This window comes from Epargyreus clarus, unplaced genomic scaffold (genome assembly GCF_041222505.1).
Source record: "Epargyreus clarus isolate Ecla_fem2 unplaced genomic scaffold, WU_Ecla_fem_2.2 ptg000033l, whole genome shotgun sequence".
Taxonomy (NCBI): Eukaryota; Metazoa; Arthropoda; class Insecta; order Lepidoptera; family Hesperiidae; genus Epargyreus; species Epargyreus clarus.
Window position 1 is genome coordinate 2441094 of NW_027332238.1, and position 27848 is coordinate 2468941.

Genomic DNA, 27848 nt, shown 5'->3' on the forward strand with positions numbered 1-27848 from the left:
GAGTTCAGTGACATACACACGCACATAAGAAATATATATATAAAGATTAAGTTAGCTTAAGATGTCGTAATGTAATACATGACTGTCAGTGTCAAAAATACAATAAAAAAATAATAAAGTATAATTTACAAATAAGCAACGTAGCTTTCGATGGACACCGGCTAGACCGCTCTGAAGTTGTTGCAGGTGTAGTCATACAATTTGCTATGGCGACGCTATTCATTTCTATATTCAGAGCGGACTAGCAGTTTTACGGACTATACTTACGTCATTGGGCCACTTCATTGCGCTGCGGATCTCTAAATAAAAATATTTTTATTAGTACAAGTGTTTTTATTATGTTCATTATTTACTAGTATTCATCTATAGAGTACTAAAACCTAGTTTTAGTATAAAAGCGATAGTATTTTTCGAAAATGGTATGCTTTGGCAAAATGAAGTTACTACTACTCTTGGGTTTAACGGTAAGTCAATATATTTTTATATTTACCACATTTATTAGCTTGATGTATGTAATTTTTACAATATCGGAGTATTGGAGTATACAGTCTACCTCATGGTAAGTGGCTACTGCCGCCCATGGACATCTGTAATCGACCCCAAAAGTAATTAGATATTCCTATCTGAGGCCACATGCGCCTCTACCCCTGAGGACTAAGCTGAAACGCCTCGGAAAAGTATGTCTCCCTTACCACACCCTTCAAAACGGAACACAGCAGCGCTTAACACTGCTGTTGTTAGGCAGAATAGAAATAATTTATTTCTACGTAAATTTAATAATTTAATTTAAACGTAAATTTTCTCTAAAAATGTTTTTATTTGTCAACAATTCAAAAAAAGAACTTACTAATAAGCCATTTGTGGCTTCATTCAATTTCAAGGCGGCGAAGTATCTTTACTAATCTATGTATTTAGTAAGGACTTTTTCTGTACTACATATTATGTCTACTCATCTATTAAATATTGTATTAATACTTTCTTTATTTATGTTACAGTGCTTAGCCTTGGCGCGAGCCAAGCCTAGCCCAGGTATGTACCAACGTTTATTTACTTAATTTCATATTAATACTATACCCTTCAACCAGGAAAATAAACTTTACGCCACTGTAATAAATATGAAATGGTCAAATTCTTTTTAAATTATAATAAATTAAATAAAGTTTTAATTTGAAGAAAAATTGAATTATCATTAAAATATTTAAATTTAAAGGTTTCAAAATGCTATAATGACAGAAAAATGTTTTTTTTTATATCGATAACAATTACACCGAATTTAGGAATTAATTCGTTGCACGGAAATAAATAAGAAAGCGCGGGAACGGGCGCCGTAGTGACAGCTAGAAAAAATCATTATGGCGACTCGCGTTTCGTGTTGTGCAGTGTGTTTGTTCAAAAATAAAGTTACCATGAAGTAGCGGGCAAATATAGTTAATTCGACTACAGTTATATCGATTTGCAAAGTTGTGTCAATCTAAATATATATAACTCAAAGGTGACTGACTGACATAGTGGCACAGCCCAAACCCCTGGACGGATCGGGTTGAAATTTGGCATGCAGGTAGATGTTATGACGTAGGCATCCGCTAAGAAAGGATTTTGATCAATTCTACCCCCTAGGGGATAAAATAGGGGATGAAAATATTACTTCGTAACGCGAGCGAAGCCGCGGGCAAAAGCTCGTAAAGTTATAATTTAATTGTGCATTAAGTAGCTATTGGTTTGTGATTCAGTGTCTGACGTATTTTACTCATCAAAGTTCAGTGTAAAATGTTCTGTGAGGCATCTTTTATACCCAGTGATTACGTTAGAGGCATTTTAAGTTATCTACCGTATATGATATACAGGTACTTAACAGATTATGAGATCTTATATATAAAATTCTCGTGTCACAATGTTAGTTACCGTACTCCTCCGAAACGGCTTTACCGATTTTCACTAAATTTTATATGCATACTAGCTGACCCAGCAAACGTTGTATTGCCATATAAATAAAAAAAAAAATAGGGTTGTACTACCCCTAACATTTAGGGGGATGAAAAATAGATGTTGGCCGATTCTCATAGATACCGGATAAGCACAAAAAATTTCATCAAAATCGGTCAAGCCGTTTCGGAGGAGTATGGCAACGAAAACTGTGACACGAGAATTTTATATATTAGATTCAGTAGGTCTGAGAATCGACTACTATCTATTTTTCATACCCCTAAGTGATAAAAGTTGTTCACCCGTTACATTTTTTATATGGCAACACAACGTTTCCCGGGTGAACTAATTTTCTCTAAAAATCTAAAAAGTTGATTGAATTTTACAAAGTTTTATAAATGTGTTGAGTATAGACATTTATCGCTGACGGATATAATATTTCAGTGGTTGTTTGGTTCTTGCGACCTTTTTTTCGCTAATACAAGGACAGTCCCACTTTTATTTATAATCATAATCATAATCTTAATTTGCTAAATAAGGTACAGTGGGTGTTAACACAAAGTATTATTTCCTCTTATTTTACCTTTAAGGCGTGCAAATATACAGTCAGACCAAAAATATTTACAATATTATTTATAATATTAAATAACAAATTGTCAGATTAATACACACATCACAATTATTATTTTTTATATAAATATCAAACATTATTAGTCATGCAATTAATTAATATAATAGTAATACATTCATAAATTGTCTAAAAATTCTTTAAGGCTGTAAAAATTATTAAGAAGAAGCCATTCATTTAAACGCTTACCAAACCACCCCTACCCTTACCAAAGTGAAATCTTTAGAAGATTTTCTCCTCTTTATTATGATTGTTTTTTACTGAACAAACTTTTCTCTTTGCAGACTATTCTGGATATCACGGTATGTTGTTTGTTTTATTATACATAAGTAGTCATATAAATAACAATAAATGATAGGCGAAGAAAACGATGACGAGGATCTTTTATTGTTTCGGTAAACTTTCAGAGGGCCGTTGTTTATTACGTGGGGCTCGAGTCTACCTTTTTTTTTATAATATGAGAGTAGCAGACGAGCATGCAGTCCACCTGATGGTAAGTGGCTACTGCCGCCCATGGACATCTGTAATAAACCCCAGATACGATTAGATATTCCTACTGAGGTCGGCCACAGATGCGCCGCTACCCCTGAGGACTAAGCTGGAATGCCTCGGAAAAGTCTTTCTCCCTTACCACACCCTTCAAACCGGAACACAGCAGCACCTAACACTGCAGTTATTAGGTAGAAATAGGTGTGGCGGTGGTGCCGCCGGAGTCGAACCACAAAGGGTTCTACCACCTTCAGAACCTACTTTAGAGTAGATAGGTATCTATAACTTGGTAGTTATCCATCGTAATTTGAGGTAGTATTTTAGTCGGTATGTGGTAGTACATTTTTATGGGAGAAGGGGTTCTGGAGGCTTTATTGCTTAGGGTCCGTTCACACGACCGGCTGATTTGCGAATTAAGGGCTCGAACACAAAACTGCGATGCGACGCGATGCGAATTCGCAACGCAGAAAATTGCGATGCGAATTGCTGCGATGCGATATCGTGCGGCGTAGCGTCTCTCAGGGTGACCAACAACAACAACCACTGTGCGATGCGAATCAATTCGCAAGTTCTTGCGATGCGTCGAGGGAGCTCGCAGATTTTTGCGATGCGACGTCGCATCGCAGTTTTGTGTACGAACCCTAAGGTATCGATATATGCGTTCGACTAATGCGTCAAAACGTCAATCATATTTAAATCACATTCTACACATATTAGCTACGTGAAAGCAAGTGTTTATTAAAAAAGGAACATCAATATGTAGAAAATAACTTTTTAAACTGACGCGTCGAGCGAGATTTTTAGCTATACCTAAGATTCGAACTAATTATGGAAAAAGAAATATCACCTTTGAAGGAGCACAGTTATACAATAAACTTCCAAAAACTATAAAGAAAACTGACTCATTTAATGCATTCAAAGTAAAACTAAAGGAATATATTACAAATAATTACCTAAGCATTACAAGTTAGTAATAAAATGTATTAAATGAGGGTAGCAGCAGCCGATTCATTAAACGAACGACTAATATATTTAGCTAACAATTGTTCTCATGTAAGTGACTGTAAGTCTTCATGAGAAATAAATTCTTTAAACCCAAACTGGGGGCCTCCATTGCACTTTCTGCTCCGGGCCTCACTCAACAATTCCTCTCCGGTTCCGACATTGAGTGCGCCACTACAGATATGTCTGATTTATTGTTTCAATCATTCATGCACATAAATAACACAAAACTGACAATGCACATGTAATCATTTTCAGAAACAGCGTTCAGCTCAAGTCAAGAAAGCCAGCAACAGTCATCAAGCTCCTCATTTTCATCAAGCTATCAGGACTTCGGAAATGACGAGAGTCACCTGAGCTACAGTCAACAACAACAACAGCAAAGCTCACAAAGTGCAAGTGCAAGTTATTCCAGTTCAGTAACTGAAATTAGCGGTGGAAGTGGTTCGGAAGGCGGCGGTGGAGGTGGTTCGGGAGGCGGCGGTGGAGGTGGTTCGGGAGGCGGCGGTGGAGGTGGTTCGGGAGGCGGCGGTGGAGGTGGCAGCGGAGGAGGTTCAGGTGGTGGTAGTGGAGGTGGCTCTGGAGGAGGCAGTGGAGGCGGCTCTGGAGGAGGCAGTGGTGGTGGCTCTGGAGGGGGCAGTGGAGGCGGTTCAGGAGGAGGCAGTGGAGGCGGTTCAGGAGGTGGATCTGGAGGAGGCAGTGGAGGCGGTTCAGGAGGTGGATCTGGAGGAGGCAGTGGAGGCGGTTCAGGAGGTGGATCTGGAGGTGGCAGCGGAGGCGGACATGGTGGTGGCCACGGAGGCGGACACGGTGGTGGCCACGGAGGTGGACATGGTGGTGGTCATGGAGGCGGACATGGTGGTGGCCACGGAGGTGGACACGGTGGTGGCCACGGAGGTGGACATGGTGGTGGCCACGGAGGCGGACATGGAGGTGGTCATGGAGGCGGACATGGTGGCGGCCACGGAGGCGGACATGGAGGCGGACATGGTGGTGGCCACGGAGGCGGACATGGTGGTGGCCACGGAGGCGGACATGGAGGTGGACATGGTGGTGGCCACGGAGGCGGACATGGTGGTGGCCACGGAGGCGGACATGGAGGTGGTCATGGAGGCGGCAGTGGAGGCGGATCAGGAGGAGGCAGTGGAGGTGGTTCAGGAGGTGGATCTGGAGGGGGCAGTGGAGGTGGTTCTGGAGGTGGCAGTGGAGGCGGTTCAGGAGGTGGATATGGAGGGGGCAGTGGAGGTGGATCAGGAGGTGGTTCAGGAGGCGGTTCAGGAGGTGGCAGTGGAGGTGGATCAGGAGGTGGCAGTGGAGGTGGTTCAGGAGGCGGAAGTGGTAGCGGTGGTGGAGGCGGTTCAGGAGGAGGCAGTGGAGGTGGATCAGGAGGTGGATCTGGAGGGGGCAGTGGAGGCGGGTCAGGAGGTGGCAGTGGAGGTGGATCAGGAGGTGGCAGTGGAGGTGGTTCAGGAGGCGGAAGTGGTAGCGGCGGTGGAGGCGGTTCAGGCGGCGGTTCAGGAGGTGGCAGTGGAGGTGGATCAGGAGGTGGATCTGGAGGGGGCAGTGGAGGTGGTTCAGGAGGCGGAAGTGGTAGCGGCGGTGGAGGCGGTTCAGGAGGTGGCAGTGGAGGTGGTTCAGGAGGCGGTTCAGGAGGCGGCAGTGGAGGAGGTTCAGGAGGTGGCAGTGGAGGAGGTGCAGGAGGTGGCAGTGGAGGAGGTTCAGGAGGCGGAAGTGGTAGCGGCGGTGGAGGCGGTTCAGGAGGTGGCAGTGGAGGTGGATCAGGAGGTGGCAGTGGAGGTGGTTCAGGAGGCGGAAGTGGTAGCGGTGGTGGAGGCGGTTCAGGAGGTGGCAGTGGAGGTGGTTCAGGAGGTGGCAGTGGAGGTGGTTCAGGAGGCGGAAGTGGTAGCGGCGTAGGAGGCGGTTCAGGAGGTGGCAGTGGAGGTGGTTCAGGAGGCGGTTCAGGAGGCGGCAGTGGAGGAGGTTCAGGAGGTGGCAGTGGAGGAGGTTCAGGAGGTGGCAGTGGAGGTGGTTCAGGAGGCGGAAGTGGTAGCGGCGGTGGAGGTGGTTCAGGAGGTGGCAGTGGAGGTGGTTCAGGAGGCGGTTCAGGAGGTGGCAGTGGAGGAGGTTCAGGAGGTGGCAGTGGAGGTGGTTCAGGAGGCGGAAGTGGTAGCGGCGGTGGAGGCGGTTCAGGAGGTGGCAGTGGAGGAGGTTCAGGAAGTGGCAGTGGAGGTGGATCAGGAGGTGGATCTGGGGGCGGTGCAGGTAGTAGCTTCGGAAGTGGATACAGCAGCAGTTACGCAGAGGCACATAGTAACAGCTACGCTGATGCATATAGCAGTACCTACACAGAGGGGTACAGTGGCAGCCATGGGGGTGGCGCAGGAGGCGGCAGTGGAGGAGGTTCAGGAGGTGGCAGTGGAGGAGGTTCAGGAGGTGGATCTGGAGGTGGCAGTGGAGGAGGTTCAGGAGGTGGATCTGGAGGTGGCTCAGGAGGTGGAAGTGGAGGAGGTTCAGGAGGTGGCAGTGGAGGTGGTGCAGGAGGCGGTTCAGGAGGAGGCAGTGGAGGAGGTTCAGGAGGTGGCAGTGGAGGTGGATCTGGAGGTGGCAGTGGAGGCGGTTCTGGAGGCGGCAGTGGAGGAGGTTCAGGAGGTGGCAGTGGAGGAGGTTCAGGAGGTGGATCTGGAGGTGGCAGTGGAGGAGGTTCAGGAGGTGGATCTGGAGGTGGCTCAGGAGGTGGCTCAGGAGGTGGAAGTGGAGGAGGTTCTGGAGGTGGCAGTGGAGGTGGTGCAGGAGGCGGTTCAGGAGGTGGCAGTGGAGGCGGATCTGGAGGTGGATCTGGAGGTGGCAGTGGAGGTGGTGCAGGAGGCGGTTCAGGAGGTGGCAGTGGAGGAGGTTCAGGAGGTGGATCTGGAGGTGGCAGTGGAGGAGGTTCAGGAGGTGGATCTGGAGGTGGCAGTGGAGGAGGTTCAGGAGGTGGATCTGGAGGTGGCTCAGGAGGTGGAAGTGGAGGAGGTTCAGGAGGTGGCAGTGGAGGAGGTTCAGGAGGTGGATCTGGAGGTGGCAGTGGAGGTGGAAGTGGAGGAGGTTCTGGAGGTGGCAGTGGAGGTGGTGCAGGAGGCGGTTCAGGAGGTGGCAGTGGAGGAGGTTCAGGAGGTGGATCTGGAGGTGGCAGTGGAGGTGGTGCAGGAGGCGGTTCAGGAGGTGGCAGTGGAGGAGGTTCAGGAGGTGGATCTGGAGGTGGCAGTGGAGGAGGTTCAGGAGGTGGATCTGGAGGTGGCAGTGGAGGAGGTTCAGGAGGTGGATCTGGAGGTGGCTCAGGAGGTGGAAGTGGAGGAGGTTCTGGAGGTGGCAGTGGAGGTGGTGCAGGAGGCGGTTCAGGAGGTGGCAGTGGAGGCGGATCTGGAGGTGGCAGTGGAGGCGGATCTGGAGGTGGCAGTGGAGGCGGATCAGGAGGTGGATCTGGAGGGGGCAGTGGAGGCGGGTCAGGAGGTGGCAGTGGAGGTGGATCAGGAGGTGGCAGTGGAGGTGGTTCAGGAGGCGGAAGTGGTAGCGGTGGTGGAGGCGGTTCAGGAGGAGGCAGTGGAGGTGGCTCTGGAGGAGGCAGTGGAGGCGGTTCAGGCGGAGGCAGTGGAGGCGGTTCAGGAGGTGGATCTGGAGGTGCCAGCGGAGGCGGACATGGTGGTGGCCACGGAGGCGGACACGGTGGTGGCCACGGAGGTGGACATGGTGGTGGTCATGGAGGCGGACATGGTGGTGGCCACGGAGGTGGAGATGGTGGTGGCTACGGAGGTGGATATGGCGGTGGCTACGGAGGTGGATATGGCGGTGGCTACGGAGGTGGACAGGGCGGTGGCTACGGAGGTGGACAGGGCGGTGGATACGGAGGTGGACAGGGCGGTGGATACGGAGGTGGACAGGGCGGTGGATACGGAGGTGGACAGGGCGGTGGCTACGGAGGTGGACAGGGCGGTGGATACGGAGGTGGACAGGGCGGTGGCTACGGAGGTGGACAGGGCGGTGGCTACGGAGGTGGACAGGGCGGTGGCTACGGAGGTGGACAGGGCGGTGGATACGGAGGTGGACAGGGCGGTGGCTACGGAGGTGGACAGGGCGGTGGATACGGAGGTGGACAGGGCGGTGGATACGGAGGTGGACAGGGCGGTGGCTACGGAGGTGGACAGGGCGGTGGCTACGGAGGTGGACAGGGCGGTGGATACGGAGGTGGACAGGGCGGTGGCTACGGAGGTGGAGATGGCGGTGGTTACGGAGGTGGTGAAGGAGCAGGATATGGCGGTGGATATGGTGGCGGCTACGGAGGTGGACACGGAGGTGGATATGGCGGTGGATATGGCGGTGGATATGGTGGCGGCTACGGAGGTGGACACGGAGGTGGATATGGCGGTGGATATGGCGGTGGATATGGTGGCGGCTACGGAGGTGGACACGGAGGTGGATATGGCGGTGGCCACGGAGGTGGACATGGTGTTGGCTATGGAGGTGGTGAAGGAGGTGGCTCTGAAGTTGGAAATGGCGTTGGTTCCGGAGGTGGTGACGGATCTGGCGGTGGATATATTGGCTCCAGTTACTATTATCCTTGGTATAATTGCGGTTGTGGTTGCGGATGTCCTTGGTATTATGGTTATGGTGGATATGGTGGATATAGTGGTGGTTCAGGAGGTGGCGGTGGAGGTGGTTCAGGGGGCGGTATTGGAGGTCCTCCTCCTCCATCTGGAGGCGGCAGTGGAGGTAGTTCAGGAGGCGGAAGTGGAGGTGGATATATTGGCTCCAGTTACTATTATCCTTGGTATAATTGCGGTTGTGGATATCCTTGGTATTATAATAACTACTATCCCTACTACAACTGCTGCCAAAGATGTTGTTGGTATTACCCCTATTATTATTAGCGTAACAACTATTATGGCCAAGGTACTAGACAGTACCCAAAACGGTGTGCAAAGGATGAAAACCAGTTATTAAATTACTTTTTACACTTCAAGTACAGTTTACTCAAAATAGCATAAGCTATTGTGGCCCGCGCCATACTTTTAGTCCGCTCCGAATAGAGAACAACTTCAGAGCGGACAAGAAGTTTGGCGCGGACTATAATACTCGTAACATTGCACCACAAAGTTACAGTGAAATAACTGTTTTTGAGCCTTTGCAGCATCTATTTCGATTCGCATTTTTCTTACCTAACGCACGCGCCTACCGGTATAAACTGTTTTGCAATGTATAAATCTGCTCTTCATAATTTGGCTCTGGGGTTTTATATTATAAATAACGTTACGTAACGGTCTAAATCTAGCGCTAGCATTAAGGGTGGGTTGCACCATGTAACTTTAACATTTACAAAAGCCTAACAAACCGGTTAAAAAATTAATACGTTGCACCATTTTAGTTCTGGTTGAAATCACGTCATAACTAACACTTAACATTAACCGCTCGATTTCGATCGTTTAATTTTACTGTATTTGTCAACCGTATATGTCAACGTCGACTAAAGATTGCGGTGACAGCGACACAAATGACATGAACATGACACAGAATGGTGCATCATAGATATTCCATCGTTAACGTCATAGTTATTACTATGAACCGGCTTTCGATGCAACCCACTGTAAGTAGAGATGTGCCGAGTCAGGTCGACTCGAATCAGGACTCGAGTACTTACATAAACTCGCATACTCGCTAATAAGTGATACTCGAGTACCAGTGATACTCGAATACCAACGGTACTCGTACACTGACTCCAGTCTTATGTACCTTATATAGACAAACGAGCAGGAATTGTGCAAGTAATAAATTGTATAATTTGTTTAGTAAGCCCTTTTTTGCTCTTCGTACTTTTGTACTGTGTTAAAAGTACTCGTACTCATGTAACTCGTACTCGTACTCATGGAAGTAAGGTATTGCTTTACATAATAAATAAGAGACTTGAGCACTACATCGGCAGGCAAATCGCAAAGGAACAAGCAGGATTCGTCAAGGGCAGAGGTACACGGGAACAGATACTAAACATAAGACAGCTCATAGAAAAAAGCAGAGAATTTAATATACCTATGGCCCTCTGCTTTATTGACTATGCAAAGGCGTTTGATTGCGTTAGCTGGGAGAAAATGTTTTTGGTAATGAAGGAGATGGGAGTCCCACAACACATAACCTTTATGATTCAAAACCTGTACCTTGATGGATACTCTACAGTGAAGATTGACAGAATGGAATCTAAGCCTTTCAAAGCCGAACGAGGGGTAAGACAAGGCTGCATACTTTCACCCCAGCTGTTCAACTTAATTGGTGAACACATAATGAGAAGGGTCACCGAAGGCTGGAAAGGTGGGATTCGCGTGGGTGGTCATCTTGTCAACAACCTGCGATTTGCTGACGATACAACAATAATTGGTGCTAGCGAACATGAGCTGTCGCAACTTCTGCAAAGGGTGGAGAGCATCAGCGCAGAGTACGGGCTCCTAATAAACAGGAAAAAGACGAAGCTTATGTTCGTGGACAGAATGAACTCCTTGAGCAGGACACATGAGCTAAAAGACCTAGACGCGGTGGACCAACTCATATACCTTGGCGCCTTGATTACCAACGACGGCGACTGCGAAAAAGAGGTGGTGCGCAGAGCACAGCTGGCAAAATCTGCGATGAAGCGATTGGAAAAGATATGGAGGAACAGAGGCATTAGCAGAACCACAAAAGTTAAACTTGTAAAGACCCTTATCTTTTCCATATTCCTATATGCTTCAGAGACGTGGACACTGAAAGCAAGAATAAGAGCAAGAATTGATGCCCTTGAAATGTGGTGCTGGCGCAAACTGTTGGCTATTTCTTGGACAGCGCGCCGAACCAATGCGTCAATTCTCTCAGAACTGCATATTCGAACCAGGCTCTCCACGGTTTGCTTGCAACGGGTCCTCAAATACTTCGGTCACGTGGCACGACGAGACCCAGACAACTTAGAAAAGTTGATAGTCGTTGGTCAGGTGGCTGGAAAGCGTTGCAGAGGGAGATCGCCAACCCGATGGACAGATGTTGTCAAGAAAACTAGCAACACCACAATCTACAATTCCATACACATTGCACAGAATCGCAATACTTGGAAGAGTATCGTAGACAAGGCTGTTCTTGATGGTCACGACCCTCAGTCATGAGGATTCGACTAAGAAGAAGAAAAGTACTCGAGTAGTTCATGCTAACTCGAGTACATTATGAAGTACTCTGGACTCGAGTACTGACTAGATTCTTTTTTTATGAGTACTAAAGTATTCGAATACCAAAAATGGCCGACTTGGCACATCATTAATTGGGTAATATTATACTCTTAACAACGCGCTATTTTCTCGTTACGTTATAACGTTATGGATGCGCGATGACAGGGCTTTTAGGGCTGTTTTCAATCTATAGCGTGTGCTATGGAAAGACTATAGCAGCAGGCCCATATGACATCAAAGCACAAGCATTACTTAGACGTTAAAATATTTGCAATTAACTTTCCAACTGTTGAAATGATGATTATTTTTCGGTTCGATATTGTACATTTTGCATTTATATCTTATATAAAAATTGAGACTAAAGAATGTTACAGAAACTGAAATATATAAAAATAACATTATTAGTGCTTTCAATAAACTATTATAAATATTACAACGACGATATTGTGATAGAAAATAACATATTCATTATTATGTATCTTTATAACTTTATAAATGTTATAATAATAACTGTTATTTTTATAACTGTTATGGAAGATAAAACTCAATAACTTAATACTTCGACCGATAATTGACTTTAGCCTTAGAACTAAATGTGTAACTATAAAAAGACAGCATTATTGTAAAAGATAAAATGTATAGACAATTAAGTTGCATTTTTATGTTTAAAAAGGAACAGTTGTGAGACAGAATAATATCAATATGTTTTAACTCTCTTAATGTTTGTATTGTTTTTCGTTTGCTGTGTAAGAAAGTGGAGCCAGAAAGACAGTAAAAGATCCCAAAAGCCAGTGTATTTGATCACCAGTAGCGGACTAAGGTCGGACGCCCGGGGCGGGAGTTGAATAGTTGGGAGTTTGTTTCCGATAACCTTTCTTTTAGCTATTTTATACACATTTTTTTTCTGACGATCTTTTTTTAGGAACCGTGTTTGGGGTATCCGCAAGATCAGAGGCCCGGGGCGGACCATCCCTTCCACCGGCCCCACCCCTTAGTCCGCTAGAGGATCACACTGACCATATAGTCCATATGGACCATTATTTAAAATATTTAAGCTGTGAATATATTGAGTGGGTTTATACATTTTATATAATTAAGTATAAATTGAAATAAAATTAAGTGTGTTGTAAACTATTCGGTTTTTTTAGAATAATAAATGAATGAAGCATTTTAATTGGTCTTTTTTATTTTTCCGAAATCGGCTGTCGTTAATATGATTTACATTTTTTCATAATTCTAAATATGTTCAATTATTTAATAAATTAAAATTAATATAAAAGTAAAGTATTAGTATTACTAATGCATAAGTAAGCATTGATTAGGATAGATATCTGACCGCCTTATAATTTACAAAGCAACGATATTAGCGGACAGGATTAATTTATAAAGGTTTATTGTAATCAAATAAAAGAAAAACACAAAAATATTATGCATATTATCAATTTATTATGTTAAAAAAAACAAATACGTCAATATATCATATTTCGTTACATTATAACAAGATAAAAAATGTTTTAATAACAAAGATAAGACTTAAGAATATTGAATTACCGATATAACAGCTATAAATATAACAGTTAATATAAAAAAAAAAAAAACAAAAATATAACAGTTATAAAAAAGCAAACAAACTAATCAATGAAAACCAAAGACGTTACTATAACACCTGTATTATACGGATTACACCAAATTCAATTGTGAAATATTTTTTCTTTACATATTTTTAATGCTATGGACGATGTCAACATTCCATAACACTTATTCAAAATATATTAAAATAGTAAATTTTATATCTATTATATTTAATAATAGATATAAATTAATGTTATCTATCTAAAACGAGGAGCACGTCAAGTGACTTTTAGGAAGAGGGTAGAAAATCTTACTAAGATACAAATAATAAGATATAAGTCTACTTGAAGGAACTAAAGTATAACATTCCAACGTACAATTAAATATATGCCTCAATTTTCAGAATCAAAAAGTATCAATACTTTCAAGCTGCTGTGAAATACAAATAAGATAAATTTCCTAAATTGAAAAATAGACAAATTACAAAATTATAACTTTAATATATTCTGATAGAACTGTGTCCCTTTCATTCTTAATCTTTGGTATAATTAGATTGCCCTCTTTCAAAATTACAAGTTAAAATATCCGAAATAATCTTAAACTTGTTGATAGAACGTCCCTTCTGGTTAAACAATATCTGTTGCTCTTACTAGTTTTCATGACATAAAAAGCTAAAAATATACCAAGAAATAAAAGTAGCGTTAGTTATAAAATGAACGCAAGTCGATAGTTACGTGAAGTTAGTGATGTCCTTTGCCGTGGCAAGAATGCTTAGCAGGGCCGGGTCCTTGGGGCGCCTTATTACATTTATGCGCATGTTCCTCTTTGCCGTGGCAAGAATGCTTAGCAGGGCCGGGTCCTTGTGGCGCCTTATTACCTTTATGTCCGTGTTCGACTTTGCCGTGGCAAGAATGCTTAGCAGGGCCGGGTCCTTGGGGCGCCTTATTACCTTTATGTCCGTATTCGACTTTGCCGTGGCAAGAATGCTTAGCAGGGCCGGGTCCTTGGGGCGACTTATTACATTTATGCGCTTGTTCCCCTTTGCCGTGGCAAGAATGCTTAGCAGGGCCGGGTCCTTGGGGCGCCTTATTACATTTATGCCCCTGCTTAGGTCCAGGGCCCTTAGGCGTATTTCCACAATGCTTCTTATTACCACCACCAACGTCTTTCGGACCCTCGTCATTCTTATGGCAATCATGACCATTTGGTTTAGCTTTATTACAAGTATGATGGCTTCCACCATTATGGTGTCCACCATGGTGGTGATTACCATGGTGGTGATGACCATGATTGTTGCTACTTCCGGTGCCTTCACTGGTTTCTGAAGTTGCAGAACTTTCAGATTCACTTTGTGCGTTAGAGTTGTTACTATTAGAATTACTGGAAGAGCTGGCTTTGGAGTTTACGTTACTTATTATTCTTTTACGTACGTGAACGCGCTTACTTTTTTTACCTTTGGCTCCATTTCCGTTACCCTCTTTGTTGTCTTCATTATTGCTTTCTGTGTTGGCTGTTGTAGTTGCCGTGCCTTGTGCTTGTGCAGTGCTTTGATCATTACTGTTAGAGTTATTATTAGTAGAACCACTAGAAGAGGTAGTTCCAGAGCCTGCTGTAGTTGTTGTAGTGCTATCGTCGTTATTATTTCCACCTCCAATGCTTCCTGTGTTGTTTGTTGCTGTTGCAGTGCCTTGTGATTGGCTTTCACCATTACTGTAGGAGTTATTGTTAGTAGAACCACTAGAAGATGTAGTTCCAGCGTTTGCTGTAGATTCTGTTGTAGTGCTACCGTTGTTGCCACTCTTTCCACCTTCATTGTTATTGGTGTTCGTATTTGCTAAATTTTCTTTCGCTTGTTTCTTGGCTGTTAAAAGACTGTTGTTAAAGCTGGCTGAACTTTGGCTTGTTGCTGAGCTTGCACTATTACTGTTACTAACGGCTCGGTAACCATTACTTCCGTACTCGACTTCTGCAATACACAAATATGTTTTAGTATTCACATTACACACATTTGAACACTTATTTGTTTAATTTTTTTAAGCTGTCACTCATGTCATAGTCTCCTAGCAACTGGACTTTGCGCATGTGTAGCAGGCTCCGCACATATTTGAACTTTGAACCCTTTAATGTGCGCTCGAAAAACCGACACCAAATGGCAAAGTGCAAATTCTCAAATACCCGTGCTTCACTGTGTTAAAATGTTTGTGCTATATCTGACACGAGCATTTTACATAGACACAAATATTCTATGAGGGACAGAGCTATTGGAACAACATGATAAAAAAGGCAACAAATGTTTGACATTTACCGTTGGAGTATCCGTCTTGAGAACTGGACTGGAAGTTTGAAGACGAAGACTGTTGAGAAGAAGCCTCCGCCTGCTCAAAATGGGAACTGGTGGAAGCTACTTGACTCGATTGCTCTCCATAACTACCTAAAACAAAAAGTTTGACTTGAGTTGACTGACTTGAAGTTGAGATACTCAAACAAATATTTACATATTTAACAATTCTTCTTTTAGTCTATAGTATACGTTCCACTTCGAATGCTTCGTTGATAATGACTTCATGTTTATCATGAAGATTTTTTCCAACGATTGCGTCGTTAAAGTAACCTACTAAGAATTCCTAGGCTTTTGTGTGTGGAAAGGCAGTCATACTTTTCCGAGGTATTCCATCTTAATCCTCAGGGGTAGCGTCTGTGACCAGGAATGACCTGTAGGAATTAATATTACCTTTTTTTTTTCGAGAGGGAAACCTTCAAAAGGTACCCGACGACGTGGGAGCGACGCCGGGTTATGTGAGATTTTTACCACACTAAAACACCCCCGGTGGCCGTCCTCAGCGCTTGTTGGAGAACTCCGAGATCTCCAACGGAACACAACCGGAGTCCTCCAAGCGCGATGCCCGAATCGGCCTCTGCCCTGGAGGAGCGTTCGCTCCTCCAGGGCAGGAACCAGGAACAAGGAATTAATATCACCTGGAGTTGATTGCAGATGACAATGTGCAGTAGTAATCACTTGCTCTGCTACTATTATATTATAAAATAATTCGCCAAGTACGAGTCGAACTCGCATATGGAAGCTTCCGTACCACCAAATGTTCATTATATTTTACTTATTGTTATTCATTTTATTATTTTCAACAATACTTAGTTATATGACACAACAATAGATGGCGTTGGGGTGATGATGAATGATACGTAAACAACGTATAATAAAATTAAATAACTATATTGCAATATGTCTTATTTGTAGTTATTATAATACCAGTTATAGTAGTGAAGTTGACGGATTGTAAAAATTTCAACCGTCTTCCTAGTACGGTTTAACAGTTAGATCGAAAAATGCCGAAAAATTCCGGTTTGTTGTATGGAGACCTCCTTTAATATCTAACTTTATTTTTTTAGTATTTGTTGTTATATCGGCCGCCGTTATGCGTCCTCTGTAAAAATTTCATGTGTCTATCTATTACGGTTCCGGAGATAGAGCCCAGTGACAGACGGACAGACAGCGAAGTCTTAGTAATAGAGTTCCGTTTTTACCCTTTGGGAACGGAACCCTAAAAAGGTCGTCAGAACCAAACAATGTATGAAATGTGTATCAGTCACAAAAAAGGTCACCGCATAATTCGATGACACATTTTTCATTTTGTAAAATCAAATCAACTTTTTACACTGGGGAGTCCCGGGCCTCGGACCTTGGTCCGCCACTGTCCTGAGGGCCTCCAAACACAGTTGCTAACCCTTCGTGTAAGGGTATATTTTCATTACAATACTGTTTAGGTAATTCATGTTTATAAGAGTCTATTTAATTGCTATATCTTATATATAAAATTCTCGTGTCACAATGTTAGTTACCGTACTCCTCCAAGACGGCTTTACCGATTTTCACCAAATGTTATATGCATATTCAGTAGGTCTGAGAATCGGTTACTATCTATTTTTCATACCCCTAAGTGATAAGGGTTGTTCACCGTTAACATTATTTTATTTATATGGCATCACAACGTTTGCGGGGTCCGCTAGTATAAATATAAAAGGATATTATATGTTTTTAGAGAATAAAATGTCATAGAAAGGATTGTCAGAGAAAATAAAGAATGCAGTTGTTATTGAATTATTTATTATATAAAATAGTCTTTCAGGAATAATGAGTTAACATTCGGAACTAAAATAGACAGGCAGCAGTAGACAGATAGAAATAGTCCTCGAAAAGTCATTACGGTATTTGTAAGGCAAAAAAAAAATTTAACAAAAAAATAAAACCGACTTCTATGTCACTACAAAGTAAAAAATAATTGAAATAAATGTTGGTTTAGTACATATTTCTGAAGTTGGCGCTCAATATATTTCGTTTGATAACGGCGTAAACAGCGTGTCCAATATGAGCGCCGACTTCAGAAATATGTACTAAACCAACATTTATTTCAATTATTTTTTACTTTGTAGTGACATAGAAGTCGGTTTTATTTTTTTGTTAAAAATTTTTTTTTCACCCTTTTTAGTGATGATATGCTAACGTTTGTATTAATATTATGTAAAATTGTATAAAGGTGATCATGAATAAAGGTAAGGTCTGAATTCATACGGATTGGACCAACCCGCTCGCAGGGCGCTACCGCGCCCTTCTCGCTTAGTTTTACATTGTCTTATATGTTCCAACCTAACCTAACCAATTCAATACGAAACACTATAGGCGAGGCTATATGAGATACTATATACTACTATATTATTGGCTAGATTAGGTTGGAACAGAAAAGTAAATAAATCAAACTAGGTGGTAAAACTCTGCGAGTGAGTCGGTCAAATTTACCTAAAATTAATAGTTAAGAAAAACTACAACGTATTCATTAATCATATTTTATATTTGTAAGAAGTAATTGTCAAGTTGAAGAGTTGAGGTCATTTATTTCATTACATGTACCTGGTTAGGACCTGTAAAATATGTGTGAAAGCACTAAATAGCTTATTCATGTGGTTTAGGCTGGAGGTACCTCTGCATCATCAGATCTAAGGAGTTGAAGGTCAAATTTTTCATCATATATCTCTGTCTAGCAACTTCATTACAACAAATGTCTATTCTATATACTTTAGATAGGAGGCACATCTGCATCATCAGGATTGAAGAATTGAAGGTCATATCTTCCATCATATGTCTCTACTTAAAGACCTTATCATATATTCGTAAGCTCCAAATGCCTAACTTGTATGGTTGAGGCAGGAGGCACTTCTGCATTATCAGGGTTGAAGAGTTGAAGGGAAAATTTTCCATCATATACCTCTACCTATCAACCTTATTGAATATTCATAAGCATCAAATGCCTAACTTGTATGGTTGAGGCAGGAGGCACCTCTGCATCATCAGAGTTGAAGAGTAGAAGGTCAAATTTTCCATCATATATCTCAGCTTATCGACTTTATTAAATATCCATAAGTTCCAAATGCCTAACTTATGTGGTTGAGGCAGGAGGCACTTCTGCATTACCAGGGTTAAAGAGTTGAAGGTCAAATTTTCCATCATATCATGTTAACATAGATACTCAATGTTCATTTTAAGTTTCATGAGAATTGAGTGGGCAGAAGGTAAGTTGTCATAAAATATGTAAAAAGCAGGGGTAGTGATGATGAGTTCCACCCCATAACTTAAATTCTAATCATCAGAGTATACTAACGTTAAGGTAGGAAAGTACCGCAACGAAACACCCCTTCATATGAAAAAAAGAAAATTGAAATTGGTTAAGAAATACTCGACTTATTGAAGTTTATATGAAATCTGGTTTTTCCAATTTTCCGGGAAAACTGGCGGAAATTTTCAAATTTCCTCGAAATGGGACCCCTTGTGAAACTAGCCGCATACAATGGTGTATGAATCATATCGATCGGTCGCGGCATCGCGAAAAAATCGCCGAACAAACATAAAAAAAAAAAAAATATATATATATACGGTCGAATTGAGTAACCTCCTCCTTTTTCGAAGTCGGTTAAAAAAGTCGCCAGGATCAAACAAAGGAGGATTTTGAAGGTGGTAGAACCCACCGTGGTTCGACTCCGGCGGCACCACCGCCACACCTATTTCTTTTATAACAGCAGTGTTAAGCGCTGCTGTGTTCTGGTTTGAGGCGTGTGATAATGGAGTCGTACTTTTCTGAGGTGTTCCAGCTTAGTCCTCAAGGGTAGTGGCGCATCTGTGGCCGACCTCAGGTTGGAAATTAATCTTGTCTGGGGTTGATTACAAATGTCCATGGGCGGCAGTAGCCACTTACAATTATTGCGTGGTCGTCTTTTACTCCTATATTATAAAAAAAAATGTTTTGGTCAATAAATAATCAGTAGGTAGTTCGCGCCAAACTGCTAGTCCGCTCCGAAGTTGTTGCTAGCAAGTATAGTCATACAATTTGCTATGACGCGATTCATTTCTATATTCAGAGCGGACTAGCAGTTTTACGCGGACATACTTTACGATTTTACATAGGTACATATATATTACGTGTGTGCACATGTCCTTTTGTGTAATTAACTTGACTTTAATAATTAGTTGTATAGAAGTCACATTGACCCTTTTTAAGACCTTATAAAGACCTTAAGACAATTATTTTATTATGATAACAATATAATCATTGATATGTTAATCTAGAAAATAACATTGTCATTAAAAAAGGTGATATTATTGTTTGTTATTAATTAAATAGCTTATTGTTTAATAAAACAATATAAAATGTAAATAGACAATAAAATTATTCAATTAAATTGTTATTCAATTATTTTGTAGTCGAATAGGTAAAAAACATTATTAAATTTCTGTATAGTGGTTCCGTGTAACTACGGAGTGTTAAAAAAATTCAAAGTCCCTGATTTTCAAAGTTACGTGCGTATTAGAAATTAATTATTAATTAAACGGTGAAGGAAAACATCGTGATGAAACCTGTATACCTGAGAGATTCATAAAAAAAATCTCAAAGGTATGTGAAGTCTACCAATACGCACTTGTCCAGCGCGGTGGACTGTGTCCTAATCCTTCTCATTCTGAGAGACGTTGGAGGGAGACGAGAGGAGGTGTCGTTGGATTCGTCTAAATTGTGGGAGTTGGTTTTTATAATAAAAAAAAAACAGAATTAAATTGAAAGTAAAAGTTAATTAATCCTTATTTGAAAAAAAGGTATAACACCTTGTAATATGTAACTACTAAAACACATTAAAATGTACCTTGAGATACAATTCAATAACTTAAAAACTTGTCTAATGTTTTTTAATACACAAATTGTTAGCACTCAAAGTTTAGATAACATATATTAAGTTAGCTTAAGATGTCGTAATGTATTACATGACTTTCTGTGTCCAAAATACAATAAAAAAGTACTTATAATATTATTGTTTTTTTTTCTTTTTGCACACTAATTTTGCCTTTCGCATGCACATTCCTGTCCAAGGGTTGCTGGAAGATCCATTGTGGAATAAGCAATCCTTTGTACCTTATTTGTATGACTTCTGTATTGTATGTGACGGCGCTTCCATAAATCATAGAGTGGGTAGAACGAGGTCACTATGGTTTTACCCGCTCTGACGCAACTCTGGGCGCTAGTGCACAGTAGTTAGTTCTTTTTTTTAATTCTTGACAAATAAAAACATTTTTATAGAACATTTACGAATAAATAACTAATACTGCGTAATTTACATAATAAATAAATTATTATTTCAAATATTTTAGGGACATTTTAGCACGGAGACGTGGCAAAACTTTTTTACGCAACTATTTCAATTCTCAAAACTGGGTACATTTTCTTGTTTGGAGTGAGTAATCTTTACTATCAGTCGCGCGATGACCGCGGTCGAGTGAGGTGCGCGTGCGAGGTCTCGTATGTGATCTTTTGAAATTAAAATGACGAACGTAAATATGTGCTCGAAAACTGTTAAATGTGCTAGCTGTCATATTGTCATAAGTGAAATTTTGGCGTATGTACAAAATAAAGTGGATACTATGGATAACGAGAGTATGATACGTATTTGTGCGTCGGCTTTACGATCGTAGAGGTTGAAAAAGCGAAGACTTTGTTGTTTGAATCAATAAAAACGAATAAGCGTAACATTTCGAGAAGAAAAGGAGGGAAAATTCAAAGAGATCTTGAAGATATTATAGCGGTCCTCAAGAAAAGTGATCCCGATATAATGCCAGTGTTTGTGGCCCGAGATTTAAACAAACTTCCACCGGTGACATTCGATCATGTGGACGTGACAGCGCTATTAAAAGATATTATTCGGCTGAAAGCAGATGTTACCGAGATAAAAGAAACTTATGCAACGAATAAACGTTTAGAAGAGTTAGAAAACAAATGGATAAATGACCGTTATGCATCGGTAATTAATACTAGTAGCAGAATAAATGTTAGACGTGGAGGGTATTTTCAAGATAGTGGGCCGATGGCGATTCAAACACCGACGACTGAGTCGCATACCGTTGGAGTAACTGACCATGGTCAACATTGTGACGTAAATTTGTCGTCTCCCTCATCGCAAGATAACGTACCAGTGAATGTTAGCGGAGAGTGCAGCGGGGTTTTGTTGTCTCCTTCACGCGCAAGACCAGCGTCCACCCCTGATGCAATATGTTCGTCTCACTTACACTCGCCTGCGTGCGCGCGCGATCCTTCTCATAGCTGTGTGACGTCGTGTAGTAGGAAAGGAACAGAGCATTGCGAGACTAGCGGTACAACAGCTGATTTAAGTAAACAAAGCGTGGTTGTTACATCGAGAAAGTTATCATTTGCGGAAATATCTGCCACAGGGGAAGAGTGGAAAAAACCAGAGCCTAATGGAAAATGGGTTCAAGTTCAGAAGAAACGTTTACGGAATAAATTTATAGGAAAAATGGGACAAGCAAACATGACATGTAATAGTAAATTCAAAGCAGTAGACATTAAAGTTCCATTATTTGTATCAAATGTGGATATCGACGTTAAGGAATCTGATATTATTGACCACATACACGAAAAAACAAGCGAACGTGTCTCACTATTGAAAATGAGAACGAAAAAACATAAAGGATATAACTCCTACAAGGTTTTTGTCTCTAAATCGAAGATTGATGTATTTTTGGATGGAAATTTGTGGCCTTGTGGTATAACATTCCGAAAGTTTGTAAATTTCAGTCAGCGTGGAAAGGGGCTTGATGGGCCTAACGGGGATAATTTATATAAAAATACTAGCTGTCATGGATAGTACACCTAATAAATGTATACTATGCCGTTTTAACTGCAAATCCCTAAAGCGTTCCATGAAAGGAATTCGAACTCTGTGCAAATCGTCCGATATTTTGGCGCTACAGGAGACATGGTTACTTCCACATGACTTACCGCTCTTAAGTACTATTGATGCGGAGTTTGGATGCACGGGTACCAGCGCAGTCGACACATCGGTTGGTATTCTAAGTGGAAGACCGTACGGTGGAGTGGCTATTTTGTGGCGAAATAATGCGTTTGAATCCGTTTCTATTCTTGAGTGTAAAAACCCTAGACTGTGCGCGATAAAAGTGAGGTTAAAAAACAAATACTTTATAGTGTTCAGTGTATACATACCGGTTAATGATATTGACAATTTAACTACATATACGGAGTGTTTTGGCGTGATTAGCGCGGTTATGGAAGAAAATAATAACTGTGAATCTGTGTATATATTAGGGGATTTTAATGCACATCCAAAAGAGCTTTTCTGTGACGAAATGTTTAATTTTTGCATAGATAATAACTGGTGTTGCATAGATATAGATATGCTGGGACTGGATTCTGGTACGTATACCTTCACCAGTGATGCTCACGCAGTAGGAGATGGTTAGATCACTGCATTGTTACAAACTCTGCCCAAGTTACAGTTGACAGAGTGTGGGTGCAGCATGACGTGTATTGGTCAGACCACTTTCCTCTTTTTGTTGCATGCAATATTGAAGGCATTTCATTAAAGCGCGATTTTATTTCTGAAAAGTCTGTGTGTAATCTAGTCTTATGGGTGAGCGTAGTGAGAATCAGATTCGTGTGTACCATGACTACTGCCATGAGCATCTTAGGTATTTAAGCATCCCAGAAGAGCTTAAAGGATGTTCTGACTCGTGTTGATCTAACAGTGATCATGTTTTATTTATAGATAGATTGTATTTGAAATTAATAGACATCCTATCCGAGGCAGCCGTGTTATCTAGTAACCAATCAAATAAGTGTCATAGAAAGGCTATATTGTCGGTTGGAATAAATATGTAGCCGAAGCTCACAGGAATGCACGCTTAACATTTCACACATGGATACTAGCGGGTAAGCCAACGAGTGGTTTGATTTATAAGGACATGTGTGATACGAGAAAATCCTTTAAGTTCAAACTTAAATGGTGCCAGGATAATCAGGAGCAGATCAGAATGGATATACTGGTATCCAAACATTCTATAGGCGACTTTAAGGCATTCTGGAAACATACAAACAAAATAAATCCGAAACCTAGTGTACCTGTGAGCGTCGGTGGCGAGAATGACCCCAAGTTAATAGCTAATAATTTTAAAGATCACTTTCATATTAAGACTCATTTATCGCCGCCTGCGACTGAGGTGGTCAATGGTGATACCGACATGCTAAAGTCAATCATGAACATCTCAGACGCAGATGTTTCAATTGTGATTAAAACATGAAGAGAGGTAAATCACCTGGACATGACGGTCTCAGCATTGAGCATTTCAGATATGCAGGCGTACATATATCTCGCATATTGGCAATGCTTTTTAAACTTTGCTTGGGGCATTCATACTTGCCGGAGCCCTTAATGAGAACCATTGTGGTTCCTATTCTTAAGAATAAGACCGGGGATGTCTCAGACAAATCCAACTATAGACCCATCTCATTAGCCACCACAATGGCTAAGATACTTGACAGTATACTTGACACTCCTTTGAGTGGATACATAAAACTTCATGATGCGCAGTTTGGTTTCCAGTCGGGTCTATCCACCGAGAGTGCCATCCTGAGTCTCAAGCATACTGTTAAGTACTATACGGAGAGAATGCAGACGATATGGTGCTGCTGGCGCCCTCGATTGGTGGTCTCCGCATATTGCTACGTATATGCGAGAATTATGCACGAGAGCACGGCCTTAGGTACAATTGTAAAAAGAGTGAGGTACTTGTATTCAAAGCCGGGAAAATTGGGCCGACCCCAGTACCTCCTGTTGTACTTAATGGCAATACACTAAAAATTGTTAAACATTTTAAATATTTGGGTCACACGGTTGCTGAGGATCTGAAGGATGATCTGGATGTAGAGAGAGAGACGGGCACTAGCAATACGATGTAATATGTTGGCTCGCAGATTTGCTCGCTGCACTGAGGATGTAAAAATAACGCTTTTCAGAGCTTACTTATTGTCAATCATTTTATTCGAGCAGTCTGTGGGTCAGGTAAACGCGTCGGGTGTATGATACTCTAAGGGTACAATACAACAATGCTTTCAGAATACTGTTGGGGTTGCCAAGACACCGTTTGCGTGCCCGTCTCTCTCTACTCCCTCTCATCGTGAAGTATGTACTTTATTGTAGGTTCCCTAGTGTAATTTACTAACATAGTTTTAAGTAAAATTGTTACTAACACGATATTTTCTTATATTTTATTTTATTTTATATTATTTTACTTCATTAAATTCAATTCAATTTCAATTTATTTAATTTTATTTATATTTTATTTTATTTCATTTTATTTGTTGACATTTGTAATTGTAATTGATTGTATTTTTTATAATATGGAATCTAATTCTGAAATAAATGATTATTATTATTATTTATATTTGTAGGTCGAACCTTTCTCCCATTTCTGGGGTATATATCCTATGCCGCGGGCTGGGGGCCAAACGACACTTGGAAGTTTATGTAATTATACTTAGTCAGGGACAATAAATATATATGAAGTATGTAAATTATTCTTCAAGGGACAAAAATTTTCTAACTATCCGGCAAGTATTTATAATGACAGCTTTCTGTAGGAGAATGTACGTGAAATAGTGGATATGTTATAGTCAAAGTCCGATACACAGTCTCTTCGCGGAAGGACTGGTTTATCCTAGGTTTGGCCAAAGCCATCAGGCAATCCCCGAAATACATTTCGATTTCGCCCTTTGCCTGAAGTATTTTTAGTCAAACCCAGGAGCTCCTAACTTTTCAGTCAAACGTCGAAAGTAAATTATTCTGTTTCGGTTTTGGCCTAGTCAATCCTAGAAGCGACTGCAAAACTCGGTCAAACGTTGATCTGAACATGTTTAAACAGGTTCATAATGTCTCTCGCGGTGTTCCGACCGATTGTTTTGTCATTTCATGTTCGTTCATTGAGCGTGCGGGCGTGTAATTGTGTAAAATTGAAGATGAGTGAGGTTAGGTTAGGTTAGGTTTTTTAAATTATTAAAACAATAAACATCAAAATTTTAAATATGTTATTTTTTTATACCTAATCTTACAAACTAACCTCCGTATATTCCAAAGCATTTATTTATTTATTTTATACTTTATTGCACATCGTACAAAAGGTGGGCCTAATGCCACACGGCATTCTCTCAAAGCATCTCAAATATAAAAGTGAAAATCACGTAAGCTGACCAATCAGGTGTCAGAACTGGCAGAGTTAAGCGGTTCTTAAGACTTGAAAGCTGCTTAAATGATAAAATGCTTCCAAATATACGAAGATAAGACACTTCATACATATATCGGAGTTTGACTCGTCAAACCCCGATTTAATAAAATTGTGTTTTGACGTTTGCCTGACCAAATTAGTCTCTCCCAGGTTTGACGAAAATTGTTTAGTCAAAGGCCGAAAATTTACATTTGTTTGGGCTTTGACTAAGTCATTCAGTCTGACCTGAGGATTGACCAGTCCAACCTAGGATCGCCGGAGCTTCGGAGTTTGCCTATAACAGATACATAAAGCATTAAGGCTAGTCTGAAGTGTTCGTGGTATGACTCCTGTGGTTGTTATTACATTGCGATTTTATTTCTATTGAAAGATCGGTGTATTTAGTAATCTTGTCCGTGTATGTACTAGTCAAATTGTGTGTATTTGGTACTGCAACATCAATACGGTAAACTATTTTATTAATCTGTAGCACTACCATGAGTTTACAAAAGTATTATTCGCTAGCGACTGCGAAAATAAATGTATGATAATTTGTACAGCGCCTCTGGTGGTTACTCGTAGAACTAAAATCCGTAGTGGCGTAACTCGATAAGTAAAAAACCTATCGAAATCAAATCGCTAGCGAATGTCATTATGATCTATTGCCATACAAATTCGGTCCCATGAGTCATTAATTTGACAGACGTTGTCAAGAAATACCGTAACGATAGTAGTTATGTTATTCACTAGCAAAATGACAATAGTTTTCTATTTACAATTTCTATAGTGGCGTTTCTATGCCAACTCATGGTAGTGCTACTTGTCATGAAAAGTAATGTCTGGGCGGTTATAGTAGATTGTCTTGTCTGTTAATATGGTTCTATCCCAGTAAAGTTTATAGTTATTAGAATCTATGACTGTTTGGGGAGTATATTTGTAATACGGTATTTTTTCTTTTATAAGTTTGTATTTAAAAGCTAAGTACTGGTGGATGATAGCAGCAACCTGATCATGTCTATTTTATTTTATTTATAATATAAGAGTAGCAGACGAGCATGCAGTCCACCTGATGGTAAGTGGCTACTGCCGCCCATGGACATCTGTAATCAACCTCAGATAGGATTAGATATTCCTACCCGAGGTCGGCCACAGATGCGCCGCTACCCCTGAGGACTAAGCTGGAACGCCTCGGAAAAGTCTGTCTCCCTTACCACACCCTTCAAACCGGAACAAAGCAGCGCCTAACACTGCTGTTATTAGGTAGAAATAGGTGTGGCGGTGGTGCTGCCGGAGTTGAACCACAAAGGGTTCTACCACCTTCAAGTATCTTAAGGTGTCTATGTTTGTAGTCTGTCTGAGAAATGGTTGAGCATGCACCTGTGATATGCTGAATTGTTTCTGACGCTCCTTTACAGTGTCTACATTGGTCTGTTACTAAATTGTTATCATGTACAATGATTTTTTTGTAATTGCGAGTTTCGATTACTTGATCTTGAATGGCTGACATGAAACCCTCTGTTTCGGGAAATAGTTCACCTCTTTTTAGCCAGGTATTGGAAGCTTGTTTATCTATATGTGGGTTGATTAAGTCTCGCCTATGTCGACCATGGAGGGACTTGGATGGATGGACTTCTGAAGCCATTCATCGAGTTTTTGTTGTGGTTCTGTGATGGTTTGATTTTTTTGAATAGATTTATCGTGAAGATTGAGTGGTGTATACTTTATATCAGCTTCAGTGACCGCTTTATGCAATGGTGAATCATGAGAACGAGTGTGGAAAAAAGATCTTAATTTTGTGATTTGATTATTGTGAAGATTTTGTAGATCAATTAACCCTCTTCCTCCTTCTAGTTTTGGTAAGGTTAATCTTTGTGTGCATGAACGTGGATGATGCTTTCGGTGCTTGGTCATGGTAGTATTTATAGTTCTTCGGAGTTTTTTAAATCAGTTTGTGACCACTTTATTATTCCAAACGAGTACGTTAGAAGGGGAACTGCGTATGATTTATTGCTTTTATGGTATTTTTTGAATTTAGGGCTGTGTGTAATATTTTGTATAGTCTTTCTTTAAATTTGTTTGTAAGTAATTTTTTAGTTTCTTCATGGTGTATTTGTCTGCTTTGTTGGAAACCTAAATATTTATATCCAGTGTCTGAATCCACAGGTTCTATTTCTTCGTTTGTGAGTGTGTAATAACTGTTATATTCTAATCTTCCTCTATGAACTGATTGTATCCTACACTCATCTATACCAAAGTCCATATGTATGTCTGATGAGAATGATCGTGTGATGTCTGCTAGTTTATGAATTTCCTTAAGATTACTTCCGTATAATTTAATGTCATCCATAAATAACAAATGTGATAAAATGTATGATGTATGATTGTGCCTGATTTTATAGCC

At 41.2% G+C, this 27848-nt stretch overlaps 4 protein-coding genes across 4 annotated transcripts in view; 2 read left to right on the forward strand and 2 right to left on the reverse strand.

Annotated features, from left to right (window-relative positions):
* Positions 1-27848, reverse strand: part of LOC140755632 (uncharacterized) — a 224412-nt gene that overhangs the window by 123860 nt on the left and 72704 nt on the right. The window lies entirely within an intron of this gene.
* On the forward strand, positions 435-6078 carry LOC140755365 (uncharacterized). Its single transcript, XM_073090560.1, has 4 exons — positions 435-464; positions 996-1029; positions 4301-4437; positions 4496-6078. Exons 1-4 carry the CDS (start codon positions 435-437, stop codon positions 5954-5956), a joined length of 1662 nt encoding a protein of 553 aa, XP_072946661.1. The 3' UTR covers positions 5957-6078.
* LOC140755366 (uncharacterized) overlaps positions 5960-27848 on the forward strand; it is a gene marked incomplete at its 5' end in the record, with an annotated part of 35835 nt that continues 13946 nt past the window's right edge. The window contains one exon of the mRNA XM_073090561.1: positions 5960-8503. Coding sequence (XP_072946662.1) covers positions 5960-8503 — 2544 coding nt within the window. The remainder of the gene's footprint in view (positions 8504-27848) is intronic.
* On the reverse strand, positions 13309-23630 carry LOC140755333 (uncharacterized). Its single transcript, XM_073090528.1, has 3 exons — positions 23552-23630; positions 15134-15259; positions 13309-14794 (listed from the first exon to the last, which is right to left on the reverse strand). The coding sequence occupies exons 1-3, from the start codon at positions 23628-23630 to the stop codon at positions 13569-13571; spliced, it is 1431 nt and encodes a 476-aa protein (XP_072946629.1). The 3' UTR covers positions 13309-13568.